The following is an 18629-nucleotide window of genomic DNA, read 5'->3' as shown; positions in this document are numbered from 1 at the left end:
TTTCATGGAATTCCCGCTCGACTGACTCTTTGAAAAGCCTCCATTTCCTAACCCCTTTTAAAGATCAACTAGAATAAAGTCAGCTCTAAAAGCCGGCGGAATCTTGGATGTTGCGATTGATAAATTTTTGTTTACTTCGTAACGAAAACCTGTCATCGACAAACATTTCAAGTGGAACCCGTAGTTTTTTAATTGGAAAAGGAATAAACTTTGCCACACGGCAAAAACATCAGGGGATGACGGACAGATATCTCCAGAACAATCAATTCCCCTACCAACTAATTACGTCTACGTTCTAAATTTTACTCTGTAAATGCGCTTCACTTCCATATATATTTGTACATGCATTCGTAAGCACCTTGTGCCGGACAAGGCGTAGCATGCCTTCCAGGCAGCATTTGCAAATTTCCATACATGTCTTTTTAATTCAAATTGAAAAAATTATATCTAGTAGTCCTGCCTCCTTAGGTTTTCATGGTACGTTATAGCACTGGTTTTACGCATCACGGAAAGAAAATAAAATTTTTTCAAGGAGTCCTCCCTCTAAACAAGATATTTTGTACAATTTGCAATTTTGTTATGCATGATTGCACATGCCTGTTAGGATGAATGATGTAGGTCATGTACTATTAGTAAATGTGAATATTTAGACATCCGACTCACACAAATAATCCTTATGTGTTCTCGCGTTTTTTAAATATCCATAGAGACAATTTAATTTCACTGCAAAATATGCGAAATATATAACTTGCTTTGAAAGTCTCTTGTAATTGGCTACTTCATACAGGAAAATATTTATAATCGCTCGCCGCGTCCCAACTAATTTTTTCTTGATCATCCTCATTTGGTGCTGCGCCATGAATACCAACTAATTTTGCCACTCGCTTGTTCCTTAAATATGCCAGATAATTATTTTCAGTTCGTGTCATTCTTTCACATTTTTGTTTTAGATCAGAAGACAAATCTGATCTTAGAGTCAAACCTTTAGCATACTTGTTGCCATACACTAACTGCTTAGTTGGCTTGTCTTCAAAACATTTAGTTTTAAGTTCCTGTTTCATTCGACGAAAGTTCGTAAGATCATCGTAAAAGTCTTTTCCTTCCCTTTCGATTCTTTGCCAAAGAGTTTGGTTAAAGTGTTCGTACAGCAACACGTCGGCTTTGTTCCACCGTTTTATGTTCTCTTCCGTATCATTTGATATTTCAGCAGCTTTGTCCTTGTCAAGCCGTTCGTTTGTTTTTACAAAAAGTACATCGTCCAATTCCCAGCATAGTAATCGCTTCATAAGAACCACAGATTCGTCAAAATAGTCTGCGATTAAAACCAAGTCAAACTCGTTTTCCAGGAATTCAATGTACTCTTTAATGGCTTTGGCATCCTGATAAAACTTGAAATCCAAACCCAGATCAAACATTTGTGGATTTCTGGCTAAAACAGAACTTCCGCTTTTTCTGAGGATATTAAATCCTATTCCATTCTTTAGAAAGGCTTTCAATGATTCGGATGGATCTGTCCCAAAACCGAACACAGTTCCGATTTGCATGTAGTTAAAAATCGACTCAAACTGTTTGACCGGGTTTCTGACGATTGTCACATATTTGCTGGCGTCTTTTGGAAACAAATGGTTCATGGCTTTCTTATTGAATCTTGTGTGACTGCAAAGAAAGTTTGGCCGAGTTCCATCGAAAGCGAGAGCTTGTCCAATACGGAAACGCGTCGGCCATCCAATAAGAGTGTCCGAGCCAAGAACAAAGGAAAGATCTCGAGAATCGCCATAACGAAAGAAAATGTTCGAAATTGTGCTTGAACCTGCTTTGTGTGTTTTGAGAAAAAGAACGTATTGTTCTGAAGAACAGTTGGTGGAAGCTTCTGTCCTTGATTGTTCTGGAAAAAAAAAATAAAAAATTTGTCTTGTTAGAAGTTTTGCTAGGTTAAGTATCACTTATTACTGTATTATCCAACTGAACTACGTAGAGTGCAAATAACGCGCGAATCAAATACAAATATTTTCCCATTTTTCATGACATGCGCATGAAATAAAGCAGTTGGATAATAGATAATTTTGTTTGTATTTATTTTCTTTGCTTGAATTTTGACTTGCCCTGCGAGCAATATGACACAACTCGTGAAAATACTCAGCGATACTACACACCAAAACTTCTAATAAATATATATGTATTTATCTTGGTATTATGTTGTATCTTACGAGCTTAGAATTTAGTTCAACTAGGAACTTACATAAATGGCCAGTCGTCATTTAGCGCTGGGGAGGGAGGGGGGGCGGGGAACAGGGAACAGGGAAAGGGGGAAGAATGAAAGGGGGTAGGGAAAGGGGGAGGGGAAAGGGGGAAGGGGGTAGGGGGAAGGGGGTAGGGGGAAGGGGGAAGGGGAAGGGGAAGGGTGGAGGTTGGAAGATTTTGATTGAGTCATGATAAAATTTAATTGATCCTCCCTGCCTTTCTTGGCAGCAGTCAATTTACCATAGTACCCCAGTTTAACCTCTGATGACAACGACTGACCCTCTGGAAGGGACACCAGTCCATTTAAGGTGAGAGAAGATGTATAGTCAAGGTAAGACCAAATTTCAAAACAGAGTTACCCTGGTAGGAATCAAGTGTGAGCCTTCTGATCTTGTGTCTTACATGCTAACCTTTCAACATCTTCTGACCTTAACCCCTCAACTCCCAGAAGTGATTAACACATCACTTCTCTCTATAATATCCGTATATTATCCAGCAAGCAGGTCATCACAACATCATCATAATAAAAAAAATATTTTAGACATTTGGGTTTATCAATAAAAATTCAAGTAACAATTTGTGTATGGCTCTTTGAGTCCTTGCATTCTTACCTTGTACTTGTATTGGTACAAGCGTTGGCAGTGAAGGAATTAATTGCAACTGAATCGCTGTTGCAATTAGTAACACAACTGAGAGGATGATGATAACAATCTGTTTACAAAACAAAAAGACAAACATACTGTCTCATATCTAAATGATCAACCACTGTGTATTTGGCTAAAAATCCTTAGCACAAAGCAACTAGGTTTTTCCCTCCTGGATGGGATACCAGTCCATTGCAAGGTTACACCCCCCCCCCCCCAGCATTTCTTCAAGTGGTACCCAGCTATAGCTATACTCAGTACCTACTTCTCTTGTAGGAGTTGATACAATACAAATAATGTGACATTCTTATTATAATAACAACTTCTTATTAACTGAGCGCAAGGGCCACACAAGGGGATTATTGGCCTGAGGTCATAACAGTGCAGGCCAAGTGCAGTGAGGTCCATAAGAATACCACAGAGGGCCAACACCAGTATTTCTTAGTAAAGCATACACAAGCAAGGTTAGTAGGTGGTTGAATACATAGAACATGGACAAAAATTGTTTATTTTCAAATTGCCAGCTTTTGAGGACAAAAAACAAACCACTTAAGACCATTTCAGTGGAATGGGGGCCAAAATTGTCTTCAGATACCCCACCCAGGTCCTGGATTTGATGGTCAATCTTTTAAGTCTTTTTTTTTTATTAAAAAAAAAACGCTATGTTAGCATATCAAGTGGTATGTTGCTCACACCAATCGGATAGCCACATTAGAGTTTGTATCTCACACCAATCAGAGAGCCACATCAGGGTTTGTATTTCGCACTAATCAGATCACAGCACTGCAGTATGTTTGCACCAATCAGAGAGTCAGGGTGTTGTTCCTCACGTCGTGTCAAGGAATTAGGGTGTTGCAAAGTGTTGCAATGGAACCAGCCCAACATTGATTCACACTAGAACATCAACAAAAAATCATGAGGTCATCTATCCTATGAACTGATTCATTTCCTTCATGTGGACCTACTCACTATAATCTGCCAGGATTACAAAAGTTGGCAGGGAATTTTTCTACCATTTAAAAGTAACATTGCTTTTTTAGTACCACTTCTTCACTCACAATGCTTGTGTAGCATGCCTATGTTTTTGTAGAAGGCAAAACCAGTAACCATGACTTTCTACTCAGTGACTCCCTGGACACATCTCATTGAAATGCAAATATTCTCCAATTAATGGATTACGTTTCTAAATGCAGCTCCGATCAGGTGTCTGAAAATTATGTTGTCAAGGTTATTGGTCAACAAAAATATATAGAATAAGACCATATATGATCACAGTTCTCATATTCCTTTGAAAGATTGGCAAAGAGAAGAGAGTTTTCAGAAGAATCCTCCCTGAGAAGCTGGATGTATGCCTCAGTGAGTTCATTATACCACTAGAACAAAAAATGGTGAACAATATAAGCCATCTTCTCTCAGAGGAATCCACTCAAGTGTGGATCATTATCTCATAAGACCTGAATGCACGCAAAAGCTATTTATTGATCCCAAATTTAAAGTGAAATGGTTTGGTGTTTCATTAATCCTTTCACAATAAATAGGACAAAAAATGGCTGCTTGAAGACTCTAAATTTATCTTCAATTCTTGCAAAATACTTTACGACTGGGGCATAGCAAAAGCGTGAAACCTTTTTTAACACAAGGATAGGAATTTTGCATCCTCAAGGGGATATAAAATTCTCTTTATTATATGGAAATAGTCCCGTTTCTAAGGTATAATAATTTCATGGACCGCAGCAGATGTACTATGCGCAGATATGTTGTCACCATTTGGTATATTAACCAGTATTTGTTGAGTCAATGTCTTAGTCAGTGAAGATTATGTGGATAATTTTTCCTTCATTCAGGGTTAAATGCCATTTTTCTGTTAGTGAGAGTAGTAAAAGTTCTAGTGAACCTCCATTCCTGAAGTCATTGTGCAAGTGGTTATCTCAAGGTCTACAATATAACAATGCAAAGGCAGCTGTCAATTCATTTTGTCAGTGATTAGTGATGTTGTGTTGCAGAAAAGAACAAGGTGTTAAAAAACGTACAAAAAACTTTAATCACAAGATACACAACTACTAACTTAGCCTATCCTAAATAACATGGACAACTAAATATATTTTTACTGCTAGTTACATAGCATTACCTAAGGAAAGGTGATCACACTAAATTCTTCGCAAGTTAACATTCGGGTCCTATTTGCAATCAACACCACAAGCGAGAGGCAATTGAGACTTTACATACACAGAGCAACAAAACAACGAGATTTGTGATAATTATAATTCCCATCAACATCGTGGCGGTTTTAAATTTTTACGAATGGTTTTTCTTCAGTTACGAACCTTCTCCTCTAGAGGTGATTGCTCACTCGTGAGACATAACATGCGAAGATAAAATTAGTATCACGCCAGGCTACGCATTATATTATCCATGTAAATATTCTAGAACTCACCAGAAATGGCTTTATTTCCTTGACCATTTGGAGGTAACATCAACGTAAACAACTGAAAAAAATCAGAAAATCAGTCCCTTCTCATTGGTATGATAAGGAAACCACAACCTGAAATAAAAGAAGAATTACCAAACGAAACACAAAACACTAAGTACTCAACGGCAACGACTGACTCAGCCCAGCCTAATCATGGCCGTGTTATGACCAGCTTGCTCAAGATGGCCACGATCATCATGGGATGTTGTCATAGAATTTGTACTCTGCGCAATTGCGGAATAATTTACCAGACAAACCTGGCCAAGTCATTGTGAAACTAACACATAATCCACATGGGAGTTAATTATAAGTTATAAAGGTTTGTTTGGTTTTATTAGGGCGACATGTGGCTTACTTAAATCCCCAACCGGTAAATGGAAATAAAAGCAATAAAAATGCGGAGAGAGCAAACGAAATAACATTCTTTAAGAAATGCACACTTGATGCACGTCATGTCTCGAAAACTTTGCGATGGTTAGAAAATCTTGAATAGAGAAACCTGTATCTTACGGGACAAACAAAAAAAGGAGGAGAAGATCATTCTGATGAAACAAATATTTTAGAGGAAAATAATATCTTCTATCCACAATTTTGGTCAGGGAGAAACAGTTAGTTTTCAATGAGAACCCTATGGAAGCAACAAAATGGCGGCCGAATGCGAGAAATGCTAAGATTCTATTTTTTTCCTTTCTTTTCCTTGTTTCTATTTTCAGTTAGGACAGTTCGTTGTTGAAATGGGACTTCTGCCTTGAGTGTTGTAATTAAAAGAGGTCGGTCTCGTAGATGCCGAAGAATGTTTACTTCTTTAATAGCAAACGGCTGTGAAAAAATACAAGTCTTGAGTTTAAAAATGGGCGTTCTTGTAGCCCTGGTGCATCATTTTGACAGAGAGAAAAAAACAATCTAGAAAAGTTAAGGTTGGCTCGAAATTGACCCGCGACTTGAACTTGACTCGGGTTTCGAACTTAACTCGTGAAACGAATAAAAGCCTAAATTGTAACGCACGCAATCATGAAAACTTTGTGTTTTTCAGTCGTAGCTTTTCTCCACCAACAAATCCTGCATTTTCACATCACACCCATCAACAGTAAATGTTATGAGATTCGACGCAAATGATTTCACCCTTTTACACCTTTATAATTTAGAGTAAAACATTTTTAAATATCTAAGTTTGACTTAGAAAAGTAAACACAATAGACATGAAAACTTGGTATGGAAAAATTCATGTGGCATTCCACTGTTTTAACCCAAATAGATGTCATCACCGAAAAGGAGGAAAAAGGAAAAACGCGTAACAAGGAAGCAGTTTCCTCGCTCACAGAGCACTTGGAAGATGGCTAATTAGAACAATCATGTCGGCCAAAAGCCCGACGAATGTTGTGTTAAATGGCGCATGACCGCGTGGGACGCCAAGCGGAACAAAGAGATTCATATTCGATATTGCTTACCCGTAAGAAGCTTTGTGTGGTGAGACGTAGAAACTACTTTTCCTCGTGAAACAACCTCGGCGAAATCGTGTCCCTCTGACAAATTTGTATCGTCCTGTTTGGACGGCGCACGACCCCTATTCAGCGGTGAGCAGAGTGAGTGATTGATGTTTGGTTGTCAGGGAAACGACCGCATGGGAAGCTTATGAGGATTTATTTAAGCCCCTGTGTTTACTATTGGGCATTTAAAAATTGCCAAATTGTTATCGTTAGTCGTGAAAAAAATCAATCGGAAAAATTTTCCCATCTTCAATATGTTGTTGAAGTCAACCGTTAGCCGTTAAGTCTTCTTACTTTGCGCGCGAGTTGGTTGGTGTGATGTCTGTTCAGATTTTACCAACGTAATAAAAGTAGATGACGTGAATAACAGTGATGCTGAAGCACGCTTAAAACGGCAGAAATCGCCAGAAACTACAACGGATACACAGGGTATGAGTTAGCTTTATTGATTTTACGAGAAAAATGTTTATATTAAGAAATATTTATCGTTGTAAATCGACCATACTTCGTTCCCCATACTATTCCTTATAATGTGTTCAAATTTTCAACGATTCCTATCGTAGCTTAACACCGAGTCACACAGCGTGTGACGCGTTCATGAATTAATCGTTGGCTTTTTCTCGAGACGTGAGCTTGGGCCACCTGTGACAAGACAATTGCGTAAACATTACTTGACATAATAACATTATACACAAAAAACACAGGATTTTGGATCATGCATTTATTAAAAAAGAGTATCCATACAATTACAATAAAAACAAACGTAAGATTCACCCTTCTGATCGTGAAATTAATACCATTCGTACTGTTATCGTAGCTACGTTCCCTGGCATCAGCTGAATCCATATGGCGTCTATCTTCACAAGCAGTTTGCATCCATCAGAGTTTTGTTTTTCAGTCTCACGGTAGTAGTGTTGTTCAATAGATTGCATGGAGTTTATGCAGTTTGGTCTCAGATTTTGCTTTTTACAACAAGTGTACGTTTTTCAACTAAGACATTGGCATACTTGGCATACTTGGCATACTAGGCATACAAGACATTCAAGGCTTTCATGGCTTTCAAGCGTTCGATCCGTTCTCAATGACAAAAAATGAAAATGAGGTAAATTAGCCAAGACAACTATGACAAAGTCTCACTTGTGACCTTGATTAATTGCTTTTATTTTTCTACAATAATTACAGTTTTTCAAACCCTTTTGCTTTCTACCTGCGAAAGAAAACATTTGACGATCATATTCTCGACCTTTTGTAATAAGGGAATCAAAGAACAACGGCAGTTTCTCACATGTCCTTCACACCCACGACTTGTCTAAGCTTAAGGAAATATCCTAGACTGGACAGTGAAAACTGATCATACTATTGTAGTGTTTCTGTTCCAAAGCTCGGCAGAAAACCTTATGTTTTTATAGAAATTTAACATCGCAGCTCATATCTTAAATCTTGGCTAGCTGCAAGCTTAATCAATAACACTCAAATACCTAGGGAGTGAAACTACAGTTAGTTGCCATGTAGCAATATAATATCCGAAAAAAGAACAAAATTTAACTATTTTTGTTTACATAAAAAAAAAGGAAAACACGATGAAGTCTAAAGTTGAAGGATTTTCTTTCCAGTGAAAATTAAACCTGTAAAACTTACAAAAACTCCAACAAATATCACCAAAATATCGAAAGTGATCTGATATAGTTTTAAGTTGTCCTTTTGGATATTCAGGTGAAAAACTGCAGGAAAAATCAAAGCAACGCAGGAACCACTTAAACTTCCGATGAATGACATAAAAAGCGCAAAATGTGGAATAGAAATCGCGGGTAGAAGTGTTAGAAAATTTGTAAACACTCGAATGCCGATGAACCAAACAATCTCAGGACATCTGAATGGAAGTGAATCCACTGAAAAAATTTCCTCGATTGTGTGGATTATGGTAATGACACTAAAAGGATATGAAAAGAGAACGTTTAAAATCAAAAATCCGTTGACAAAGACTCGTAAAAATCCCATGGGAAGGCTGTTTACAATCACTTCTGGAATATCTGGGCTAAACGACAAGAAAGCACAAACTGAAAAAACGATCTTGAGGATTGCAACAAAGGTATAAGATAGCGCAAGCATCTTGCGGAACTGTGATCTGTTTTGCAAGCTTTCCTCGACTCCTGGCAATATAGGATGACAAATGAAACTGAAAATTATAAGTGCTAATGAGACTGGCGCTTCATCGATATTCCAGACTAATATAAGGTTAAGATTCCACTTAGAGCCATGTGCTATGCCAAAAGCTAAGACAGCTATTACTGCTACAGATAAAGCTACAACACTCACTAAACTGAACCATGCAGCCTGTGAAATATTCTTTACGAAAATGGTCGGGAACCCAATTGTAGCTGCAATGACCATCCAAATTTTATCGGACACCGGTATCCCTGGAAATATACTGCTTGAGAGCGAGGCGCATAAGACAAGATACAAAGACGCCAGCATAAACAGTTCGATCAGCTGGACAGCGGCAACAATAGCACCACCAAAGCGAGGCCAGCAGGCCTTACCGAGCTCCTTATAGTTGGACCTGACTCGAATTCTTTCGCCTTCGTTGTTGGTCTCATACAGGCACTCTATCAATATAGCTCCGGTGTAGTAGGTGATAAAGGGAACCATGACCAGAGCTGCTATCGTTACCAGGCCACTCTCAGCAATCACGTAAGGAAGAGCGAGGAGGCCGGTGCCCTCGATACTACTCATGAGGTTAGCAACCGCTTTCCATAAGCTCGACCTTCCTGAAGACTCTTCATTTTGATCAGCTGCGTCTTTTTCTTGGATCAGGATTTTTTTTTCATGTTCTTTTCCTTCTCGTTCTTCCTCTCCTTCTTCAGTATGGTTTCTCAGCAAATGATAGCCGGCGGTTTCAGACATTTTGCTACGCAAAACAATCTTGTTATTCCTGAGGAACACAAGTTACTCGGTTAGATATGAAATGTAACAGCTGATTATTAACAATAAAAGCGAATCAAATGTTCCAAATTCCCTTCCCCCTCCCCTCATGTCTAAGGAATTTTGTTCGCAAACGAGAACCGGAAAAGTCATTCTACACCGTGGAAATTGTTGTGGTTCACGTTTTGTAGTCAGATCAACACTGTCGCACGAAGTTGACTACATACTGCCAGTCACATCAATTTCACTATTTTAAGTGAAAGCCGAAAACGTTTACGGTAACGTTCAAAATTACGAAAAATATAATAAACTGAAACTATTACCTTTTACGATTAGATATCAATTCGGTATTTATTTTTGACAAGTATCAGTGGAAATTTACGTAATTCAAACGTTTATAATTTGACGTAATGACCAAAATTATGACCAAATTTAAACATGCGATCAGAATGGCAAGCAAGTCTTTTGAGGCACCCTATTTTTAACGCTAAAAGTAAACTTCCTCGGAACGACACGCGGCGAAATTTGTTCCATCCGTTCTTACACGGATGGAACCTATAATATCTTCAGATTACCTCAAGCTTTGCAATATGATGAGTTACTTCTCTATGTAGTTCTTGCAGCTGACATATGCTTAAGATATAAACTAAATACTCAATGGTGTAGTTCTGAAAAAAGTCGTTTTGTTTCTAAAGGAAAAATCTACATATTTATAATGTGTCATTTTAATTGCTTCCGCTTGATAATAAGGTTAATTCGTACAGGTAATCACATAATTTTAAGTGCAATTTGGAATTAATAAGCACGAGTCAATTGTGTTAGTCTTTGGAAAAATTTACAAGTGCCTATTTATTCAAAATGGCATGAGAAAAATCATGTGATTACGTATTAATAAAATACATGAAGAAATGCGAGATAGCTTATCATAATTATGCAGAAGCAAAGCGCGCGCATCAAGTGCAAAAATTATTTATTCAAACCCTGCAAATGAAATTGTGCGTTCGGTCGAAACAACCGCGTACGATCAAAACAATAGTATACAAAGATGTTTTTACATCTTTGAGGCGCAAGAAAGTTCAATATCCGGCTTAACAGTTCAAGGAATTGTTCAGCCTGGTTTGTTACTTCTTTGCACTGAATTAACCCTCTTCTGCAATGAATTACCTGAAAACTGCATTTATCTTAACAAATCGGAACTGAGTAGTTTTTTTTATGTATCTTATAAATGTGAAAGAAAATTGTAACACTTTGCAGAACTGATTCTTCTAGTTCCGAGAATCAGGTCGCAAATGCTCCTCAATTTCACTCCTCAATAAATGCTCCTCCTTGTGAGACCTGCTTCTCTCTTATTTGCCAGAACAACATTGAACTTCTTGAACCAATCAAAATTCAGAATGACTGCGACAGTTTGGAACTGATCTGTTAAGACTGTGCTTTTAAGGGGTCTACAGACGTGATAAGAACCCTTGGTCTCCGAGGATGCCTGATGGTTTTTAAATCCACATCAAGTAGCTCTAACTTTTAACTATAAATGTAACAAATGTCAGTTCCATTGAACTGTCTTCATAAAAACTCAACAAAGTCTAAGCTACATTAATTAAAGTGTACTTTGGTATACTAATTAAGCACAAGTAAATTTTTAACAAACAACAAATGTCTTTAGCTGATGGGGTGTGTGGGGTTTGAAGTATTTGAAAAATTTACAAGTGCTTATCACATGAGAAATCATGTTATGAATTATTCGTAATGTATACATGAAAGATACACATTCACAAGAAATCAACAAACTGATAGCAGATAAATTTGACAGTACTGACTAAATGAAGTGTGTGCCATCAAAATTTGGCCTTCAGCTGAATTCTTACTCAGGGATGCAATTTTGTTAGTGTTTATCAATATACATAAAAGTATCCAAGCTTTTGTTTATTTTTGTCAGCTTCTGCATTTGAAACTATTACCTTTTACGACTAAATATCAATTCGGTATTTATTTTTGACAAGTATCAGTGGAAATTTACGTAATGCAAACGTTTATAATTTGACGTAATGACCAAATTTATGACCAAATTTAAACATGCAATCACTATGGCAAGCAAGTCTTTTGAGGCACCCTATTTTTAACGCTAAAAGTGAACTTCCTCGGAACGACACGCTGCGAAATTTGTTCCATCCGTTCTTACACGGATGGAACCTATAATATCTTTAGATCACCTCAAACTTTGCAATATGATGAGTTACTTCTCTATGTGGTTCTTGCAGCTGACATATGCTTAAGATATAAACTAAATACTAAATACTAAATACTAAATACTAAATCTGTGTGGTTCTTGCAGCTGACATATGCTTAAGATATAAACTAAATACTAAATACTAAATCTGTGTGGTTCTTGCAGCTGACATATGCTTAAGATATAAACTAAATACTCAATGGTGTGGTTCTGAAAAAAAATGGTTTTGTTTCTAAAGGAAAAATCTACATATTTATAATGTGTCATTTTAATTTGCTTCCGCTTGATAATAAGGTAATTCGTACAGGTAATCACATAATTTTTAAGTGAAATTTGGAATCAATAAGCACGAGTCAATTGTGCTAGTCTTTGGAAAAATTTACAAGTGCCTATTTATTCAAAATGACACGAGAAAAATCAAGTGACTACGTATTATAAAATACATGAAGAAATACGAGATATAATAATTATAATAATTATGCAAAAGCAAAGCGCGCGCATCAAGTGCAAAAATTATTTATTCAAACCCTGCAAATGAAATTGTGCGTTCGGTCGAAACAACCGCGTAAGATCAAAACAATAGTATACAATGATGTTTTACATCTTTGAGGCGCAAGAAAGTTCAATATCCGGCTTAACAGTTCAAGGAATTGTTTAGCCTGGTTTGTTACTTCTTTGCACTGAATTAACCCTCTTCTGCATTGAATTACCTGAAAACTGCATTTATCTTGACAAATCGGAACTAAGTAGTTTTTTTTATGTATCTTATAAATGTGAAAGAAAATTGTAACACTTTGCAGAACTGATTCTTCTCGTTCCGAGAATCAGGTCGCAAATGCTCCTCAATTTCACTCCTCAATAAATGCTCCTCAATAACACATTGCATGAAGTAAATATTTCAGAACACGTTTTACCGTTTAACTCTCCGTCTCCGACAACAGTTGTGGAAGCTTGCTGGGTTGTTAGACTCTTCAAGTTACCACCCGTTACGGCCAGAGAGCTCAAATGTGTGAAATGGATTGAGACCAATTTAATCACGGATGAATTTTAGTATCTGACGCCTCATTGGTTTTCGATTAGAACAAAAGTTCTAATAACGTTCTAAACCAAGCTCCAGCTGTGAGATGATCATCTTGCACATTAGCAGTACATAAGAAAAGCCCTTCTTATGTAAGTATAATCACAGCGAGTTTCCTTACGCGACTAGTGTTTCACAAACTTCTAAAATTAATTCACCCGCCAACTTTTAGCATGGATGGACGTCTCACAGCTAATCACATCTGGAATATCTGGGCTAAACGACAGGAAAGCACAAACTGAAAAAACGATCTTGAGGATTGTAACGAAGGTATAAGATAGCGCAAGTATCTTGGGGAACTGTGATCTGTTTTGCAAGCTTTCCTCGACTCCTGGCAGTGCAGGATGACAATTGTAGCTGAAGATTACAATTGCTAATGAGACTGGCGCGTCATCGATATTCCAGACTAATATAATAACAAACAACAAATGTCTAGTTAATGGGGTGTGTGGGGTTTGAAGTATTTGAAAAATTTACAAGTGCTTATCACATGAGAAATCATGTTATGAATTATTCGTAATGTATACATGAAAGATACACATTCACAAGAAATCAACAAACTGATAGCAGATAAATTTGACAGTACTGACTAAATGAAGTGTGTGCCATCAAAATTTGTCCTTCAGCTGAATTCTTACTCAGGGATACAATTTTGCTAGTGTTTATCAATATACATAAAAGTATCCAAGCTTTTGTTTATTTTTGTCAGCTTCTGCATATATCAATAAGAACAACCTACTTTGTGTAACTCTGATTGGTTTCTTATGTGATCTATTGTTGCTGAGCCTAGTTTATATTCGTACTTGAGTTATTACTTTTGCACTAATGATAAATGAAAGAGGCACCTAGCTGTTTTCAGCCGATCAAAAAAGTGTAATTTTTCATGTATACTAGTATTGTGATGAATTAACCAAAACCAAACCAGTAATTGAAAAGGAGTTGTAGTCTACCAAATAAAGGCCTAATACACATGTATCGCTACCATGTATAAATACCAATACTTATCTGAGCCATTATGAAGAGAATCTAGAAGACTTCCAAGCTTACAGGAAGTCATGAAATGTTAAGGTCTGAATAATTCTGGGCATTACTTGGAAAACATAACACTAACTAATCACATTTCAGTTTTAACATTAAAGTACTGCGCTCACCCGTGAGCTATCGAGTTAAACACTCGAAGAGAAATTCCATATCTACGCGCGCCCATGTATTATTCTCTATTTATTTCTCCACAATAATTACAGTTTTTCAAGCCCTTTTGCTTTCTACTTGTGAAAGAAAACACCTGACGATCAGATTCTAGACCTTTTGTAAAGAGAGAATCAAAGAACAATGGCAGTTTCCTATATGTCCTTCACACCCGCGACTCGCCCAAGCTTATGGAAATATACTACACTGGGCAGTGAAAAACTGATCATACTATTGTGGTGTTACTGTTCCAAAGCTCGGCAAAAAACGATGTGCTTTTATAAAAATTTAACTTAGAGATAGATCAAACCGTGACCAACACACCAGCAATAAATTTAAGAGGAGTTTAATTTGTTGACGACACGATCGAAACCTTCTATTTACACGCCATTGCCAGTGGTTTCTGAATAAAGTATTAAAAACATAGTACATCATGAACGGAACGACTAACTACAAGATTGGAAATAACAAGAAATGTGTATAACATAGGCAATACTAATAACATAAGGAACACGGGACACTCGACGGTAGATCAATTTACGTGACGATTTTGGACTACGGCTGCCTAAGAACGTACTTGCAATTACCTTCTACTCGAGCTAACACCATTATATTTGCATGATCCGTGCGAAAGTCAAACTTATATGGATAGCCTCGTGGACTAGGGTTAGGAGGGGGATTGGTTTCTATACAAACTATTGGATATCGCAGATCATATCTTCAATCTTAACCAGCTGCAAGCTCATTCGCTAATTCAAATACCTGGGGAGTGAATCTACAGTGGAAAAAGTTACACTGCCATGTGGCAATGTAATACTCGAAAAAAGGAACGAAATTCAACTCTTTTCGTTTAGATAAAAAAAGGAAAACACGATGAAGTCTAAAGCTGAAGGATTTTCTTTCCAGTGAAAATTAAACCTGTAAAACTCGCAAAAACTCCAACAAATATCACCAAAATATCAAAAGTGATATCATATAGTTTTAAGTTTGGATATTGAGGTGAAAAACTGCAGGAAAAATCAAAGCAACGCAGGAACCAGTTAAACTTCCGATGAATGACATAAAAAGCGCAAAATGTGGAATAGAAATCGCGGGTAGAAGTGTTACAAAATTTGTAAACACTCGAATGCCGATGAACCAAACAATCTCGGGACATCTGAATGGAAGTGAATCGACTGAAAAAATTTCCTCGATTGTGTGAATTATGGTAATGACTCTGAAAGGATATGAAAAGAGAACGTTTAAAATAAAAAATCCGTTGACAAAGACTCGTAAAAATCCCATGGGAAGGCTATTCACAATCACATCTGAAATATCTGGGCTTAACGACAGGAAAGCACAAACTGAAAAAACGATCTTGAGGATTGCAACGAAGGTATAAGATAGCGCAAGTATATTTCGGAACTGTGATCTGTTTTGCAAGCTTTCCTCGACTCCTGGCAATACAGAGCTTTCCTCGACTCCTGGCAATACAGGATGACAAATGTAGCTGAAGATTATAATTGCTAATGAGACTGGCGCGTCATCGATATTCCAGACTAATGTAAGGCTAAAATTCCACTTAGAGCCATGTGCCGCTATGCCAAAAGCTAAGACAGCTATTACTGCTAAATTTTAGGAAAAAGGTAAGTTCCCAAAGAAACAGAGGTGCTGCGTCAGTGGGAGTTGCCACATATCGTACACATCTCAACGCACAACACGCAATTTACTTAATACGCTCTAAAGAAGGGCTAACACTCGAAAAGTCAGCTTCAGAAACTCCTTATGGTGGCCAATATACTTTATCATCAGTTGTATTCTTGATAAAATTTAACCGAGAAAGAATAAAGATTGAAAATCAAATCCGAAATATTTACAAAGGTATTAATTATAGCTGGCCAAGATGTTTTCCAGTCTGTAATATTCTGTACTCACCTGTATCCGCAAACTTCATGAAATCACGACTAAACAGCTGGGATTCAACTGGTATCGGTGTGGAGATGAATTAAATACAAACATGAAACAAGTTTCTTCTCAAGGCTGCTGTTTTGGCCCTGTAGGAATTCTCTGGACAAACATTGCATGTGTCCCACTTATGAAAAATTGCTATGTATTTATTCAAGACTATAAAAGGCTACACGGTCTGCTGATCCGCACTTTAGTAACACCGCTATTTGTATGCTATCTCAAGTCAATCGCGACAAACAGGAAAATCAGTCTATCTATTTCTTCCATAATAAGCTTTAAAACATGAATAAGAAGTTGTGATCAGACCTTTGGTCACTTATTGTTGTGTTGTCGAAATTGTTATAGTTTGTACTTTGTACCGAGTCACGTGACGGGGAGTAAAAAAGGCACTTGAAGTTCTTGAATGAATGGCGTCGTTTGGATCTTTTACGCTCGCCGATAAATAACACAACATGGTGTCAGGAGTGGGATCCTGAGTCCCTTGGCGAGAAGAATAACTGGATAGTCGAGGCCCTTAGAGGAAAATACAGGAGAGTTCTTCGAGGTCACTCGAGCGAAGCTAAATATTGACAAAAGAGAAATTGTTCGCCGCGACAGCAGAAGAAACCCGGGAAGTAAGCGTACTACTGTTCTGGAGGAATCATGGCTAACAAGATTACTGCACCCGAAATGTTCGATTTCAAAAAGCCAGACGAGTGGGAGAAATGGATTCGTCGGTTTGGTCGGTATCGGATGGCGTGTGATCTACACAGAAAAAGCGAAGAAATCCAAGTAAACACGTTGCTATACGCGATGGGCGATGCCGCCGACGATGTTATGACTACATTTGTGTTTGGCGATGAGGGAGACCGGCTAAAATACGACAAAGTAAAGGAAAAGTTCGACCAGTATTTCCTAGTCAGGAGAAATGTCATTTACGAACGAGCGAAATTCAACCAGCGAACCCAGGCTGACGAAACTGCCGAGGAATTCATCACATCGCTTCATTGCTTGGCCGAGCATTGCAATTTTGGCGCCCTGAAAGAAGAGATGATTCGGGATCGTATTGTGGTGGGAGTTAAAGATGCTACACTAAGTGAAAAGATGCAGTTGGAATCGACTTTGACTCTTGAAAAAGCTGTGAAAATGGCCAGGGAAAGCGAGTCAGTCAAGAAACAACAAGAAGTCATTAGGAGTGGTCAGCGGTCGACATCCACCGAAATCGATGAGATTGGAGCCAAATTCAGAGCACAGTTGCAGAAGTTTCCACCAAAGAAACGTGGAGGTGTCGTTGGTGCTAGAGATAAGTCAAACCCCAGTGGCTGTTTACGATGTGGATTATCTGCAAATCACACCAGAGGGAATTGCCCTGCACTTAATTCTGTTTGTCATAAATGTTCCAAGAAAGGTCATTATGCCCGAGTATGCATGTCCCAACAGGTTGAAGAAGTTGTAACCGAGGATCAGTTTTCTGAGGATCCAGATTCCAGTGTGTTTCTTGGAGAAATTGGTGTTGACAGCATGCATGCACATCCGTGGAAAGCTGAAATCCTGGTAAATGGTTGCCCAGTTAGTTTCAAGCTTGATAGTGGGGCTGATGTTTCTGTCATATCAGAAAAGACTTTTGGTCTTTTGTCAATTCAGGAAAAGCTCCTTCCACCCGATAAGAAATTGTATGGCCCATGCAAAGTACCACTGTTTTGCAAAGGTAAATTTACAGCATCCCTTACGCATAACCTGCAATGCTGTGCTGACGAAATTTATGTGGTTCCTGGCCTTGAGCAGTCCTTGTTGGGAAGAAGCGCGTGTAGCCGGCTCGGGACAATTGCTAGAATCTCTGGTGTTGACTCAAAGGACAGCAACTATGAGAAGAGATTCCCCAGCTTGTTTCAGGGGTTAGGATGCATGGATGGTGTTTACGAGATCAAGCTGGATGAATCAGTCACTCCATTTAATCTGTGTACCCCAAGGCGTATTCCTATTCCTTTACTACCTCAAGTGAAGAAGGAGCTTGAGCGCATGGAGCAAATGGGAGTGATAGAACAGGTCGATCAACCTACCCAGTGGTGTTCTCCGATTGTTGTTGTGCCCAAAAGGAATGGCAGTGTCAGAATTTGTGGTGACTTTGTCCAGTTAAATAAGGCTGTTCAGAGAGAGGTCCACCAAATGCCAACAACTGAACAAACTCTAGCCAAACTGTCTGGCGCAAAGATTATGTCTAAGCTGGATGCAAATAGTGGATTTTGGCAGAGGAAGTTAGGTGAGAATTCAAAGCTGTTTACCACTTTTATCACACCATGGGGAAGGTACTGTTTCACAAGACTACCCTTCGGTATTTCTTCAGCACCCGAGCACTTCCAGAAAGCGATGCAGAGGATCCTAGAAGGTCTCGATGGGGTGGAGTGTCAAGTTGATGACATCTTAGTATTTGGAGAGACCCAAGAGC

General features: G+C 38.2%; 3 protein-coding genes and 1 pseudogene across 6 annotated transcripts; 1 reads left to right on the top strand and 3 right to left on the bottom strand.

The window, feature by feature from the left end:
* Positions 1 to 165: 165 nt before the first annotated feature.
* Positions 166 to 7215, bottom strand: LOC113682041 (galactose-3-O-sulfotransferase 2-like). 3 transcript variants are annotated; one of them, XM_089194808.1, is made up of 4 exons: positions 6804 to 7215; positions 5320 to 5371; positions 2853 to 2952; positions 166 to 1885 (listed from the first exon to the last, which is right to left on the bottom strand). In XM_089194808.1, the coding sequence occupies exons 2-4, from the start codon at positions 5344 to 5346 to the stop codon at positions 780 to 782; spliced, it is 1233 nt and encodes a 410-aa protein (XP_089050934.1). In that variant the 5' UTR covers positions 5347 to 5371; positions 6804 to 7215; the 3' UTR covers positions 166 to 779. The 3 variants fall into 3 exon arrangements, with proteins under 3 accessions (XP_089050934.1, XP_089050935.1, XP_089050936.1); XM_089194809.1 differs by lacking the exon at positions 6804 to 7215 and adding an exon at positions 5449 to 5582; XM_089194810.1 differs by lacking the exon at positions 6804 to 7215 and adding an exon at positions 5493 to 5547.
* A 1021-nt stretch (positions 7216 to 8236) lies between these two features.
* Positions 8237 to 16351, bottom strand: LOC113681700 (vesicular inhibitory amino acid transporter). Of its 2 annotated transcripts, none has more exons than XM_089194803.1 (2): positions 16172 to 16351; positions 8237 to 9774 (listed from the first exon to the last, which is right to left on the bottom strand). In XM_089194803.1, the coding sequence occupies exon 2, from the start codon at positions 9744 to 9746 to the stop codon at positions 8430 to 8432; it is 1317 nt and encodes a 438-aa protein (XP_089050929.1). In that variant the 5' UTR covers positions 9747 to 9774; positions 16172 to 16351; the 3' UTR covers positions 8237 to 8429. The 2 variants fall into 2 exon arrangements, with proteins under 2 accessions (XP_089050929.1, XP_089050930.1); XM_089194804.1 differs by lacking the exon at positions 16172 to 16351 and adding an exon at positions 12906 to 13428 and having other exon boundaries at positions 8246 to 9774.
* LOC149034872 (vesicular GABA transporter-like) lies at positions 14996 to 15871 on the bottom strand (annotated as a pseudogene).
* A 495-nt stretch (positions 16352 to 16846) lies between the features above and the next one.
* LOC149034871 (uncharacterized) lies at positions 16847 to 18051 on the top strand. Its single transcript, XM_089194926.1, has 2 exons — positions 16847 to 17891; positions 18038 to 18051. Exons 1-2 carry the CDS (start codon positions 16847 to 16849, stop codon positions 18049 to 18051), a joined length of 1059 nt encoding a protein of 352 aa, XP_089051052.1.
* The last annotated feature ends 578 nt before the right edge of the window (positions 18052 to 18629 follow it).

This window comes from Pocillopora damicornis, chromosome 14, assembly GCF_964200805.1.
Source record: "Pocillopora damicornis chromosome 14, jaPocDami1.2, whole genome shotgun sequence".
In the NCBI taxonomy this organism is placed as follows: domain Eukaryota; kingdom Metazoa; phylum Cnidaria; class Anthozoa; order Scleractinia; family Pocilloporidae; genus Pocillopora; species Pocillopora damicornis.
Note: the sequence above shows the minus strand (reverse complement) of the source record. Positions and strands in the feature narration are given on the sequence as shown.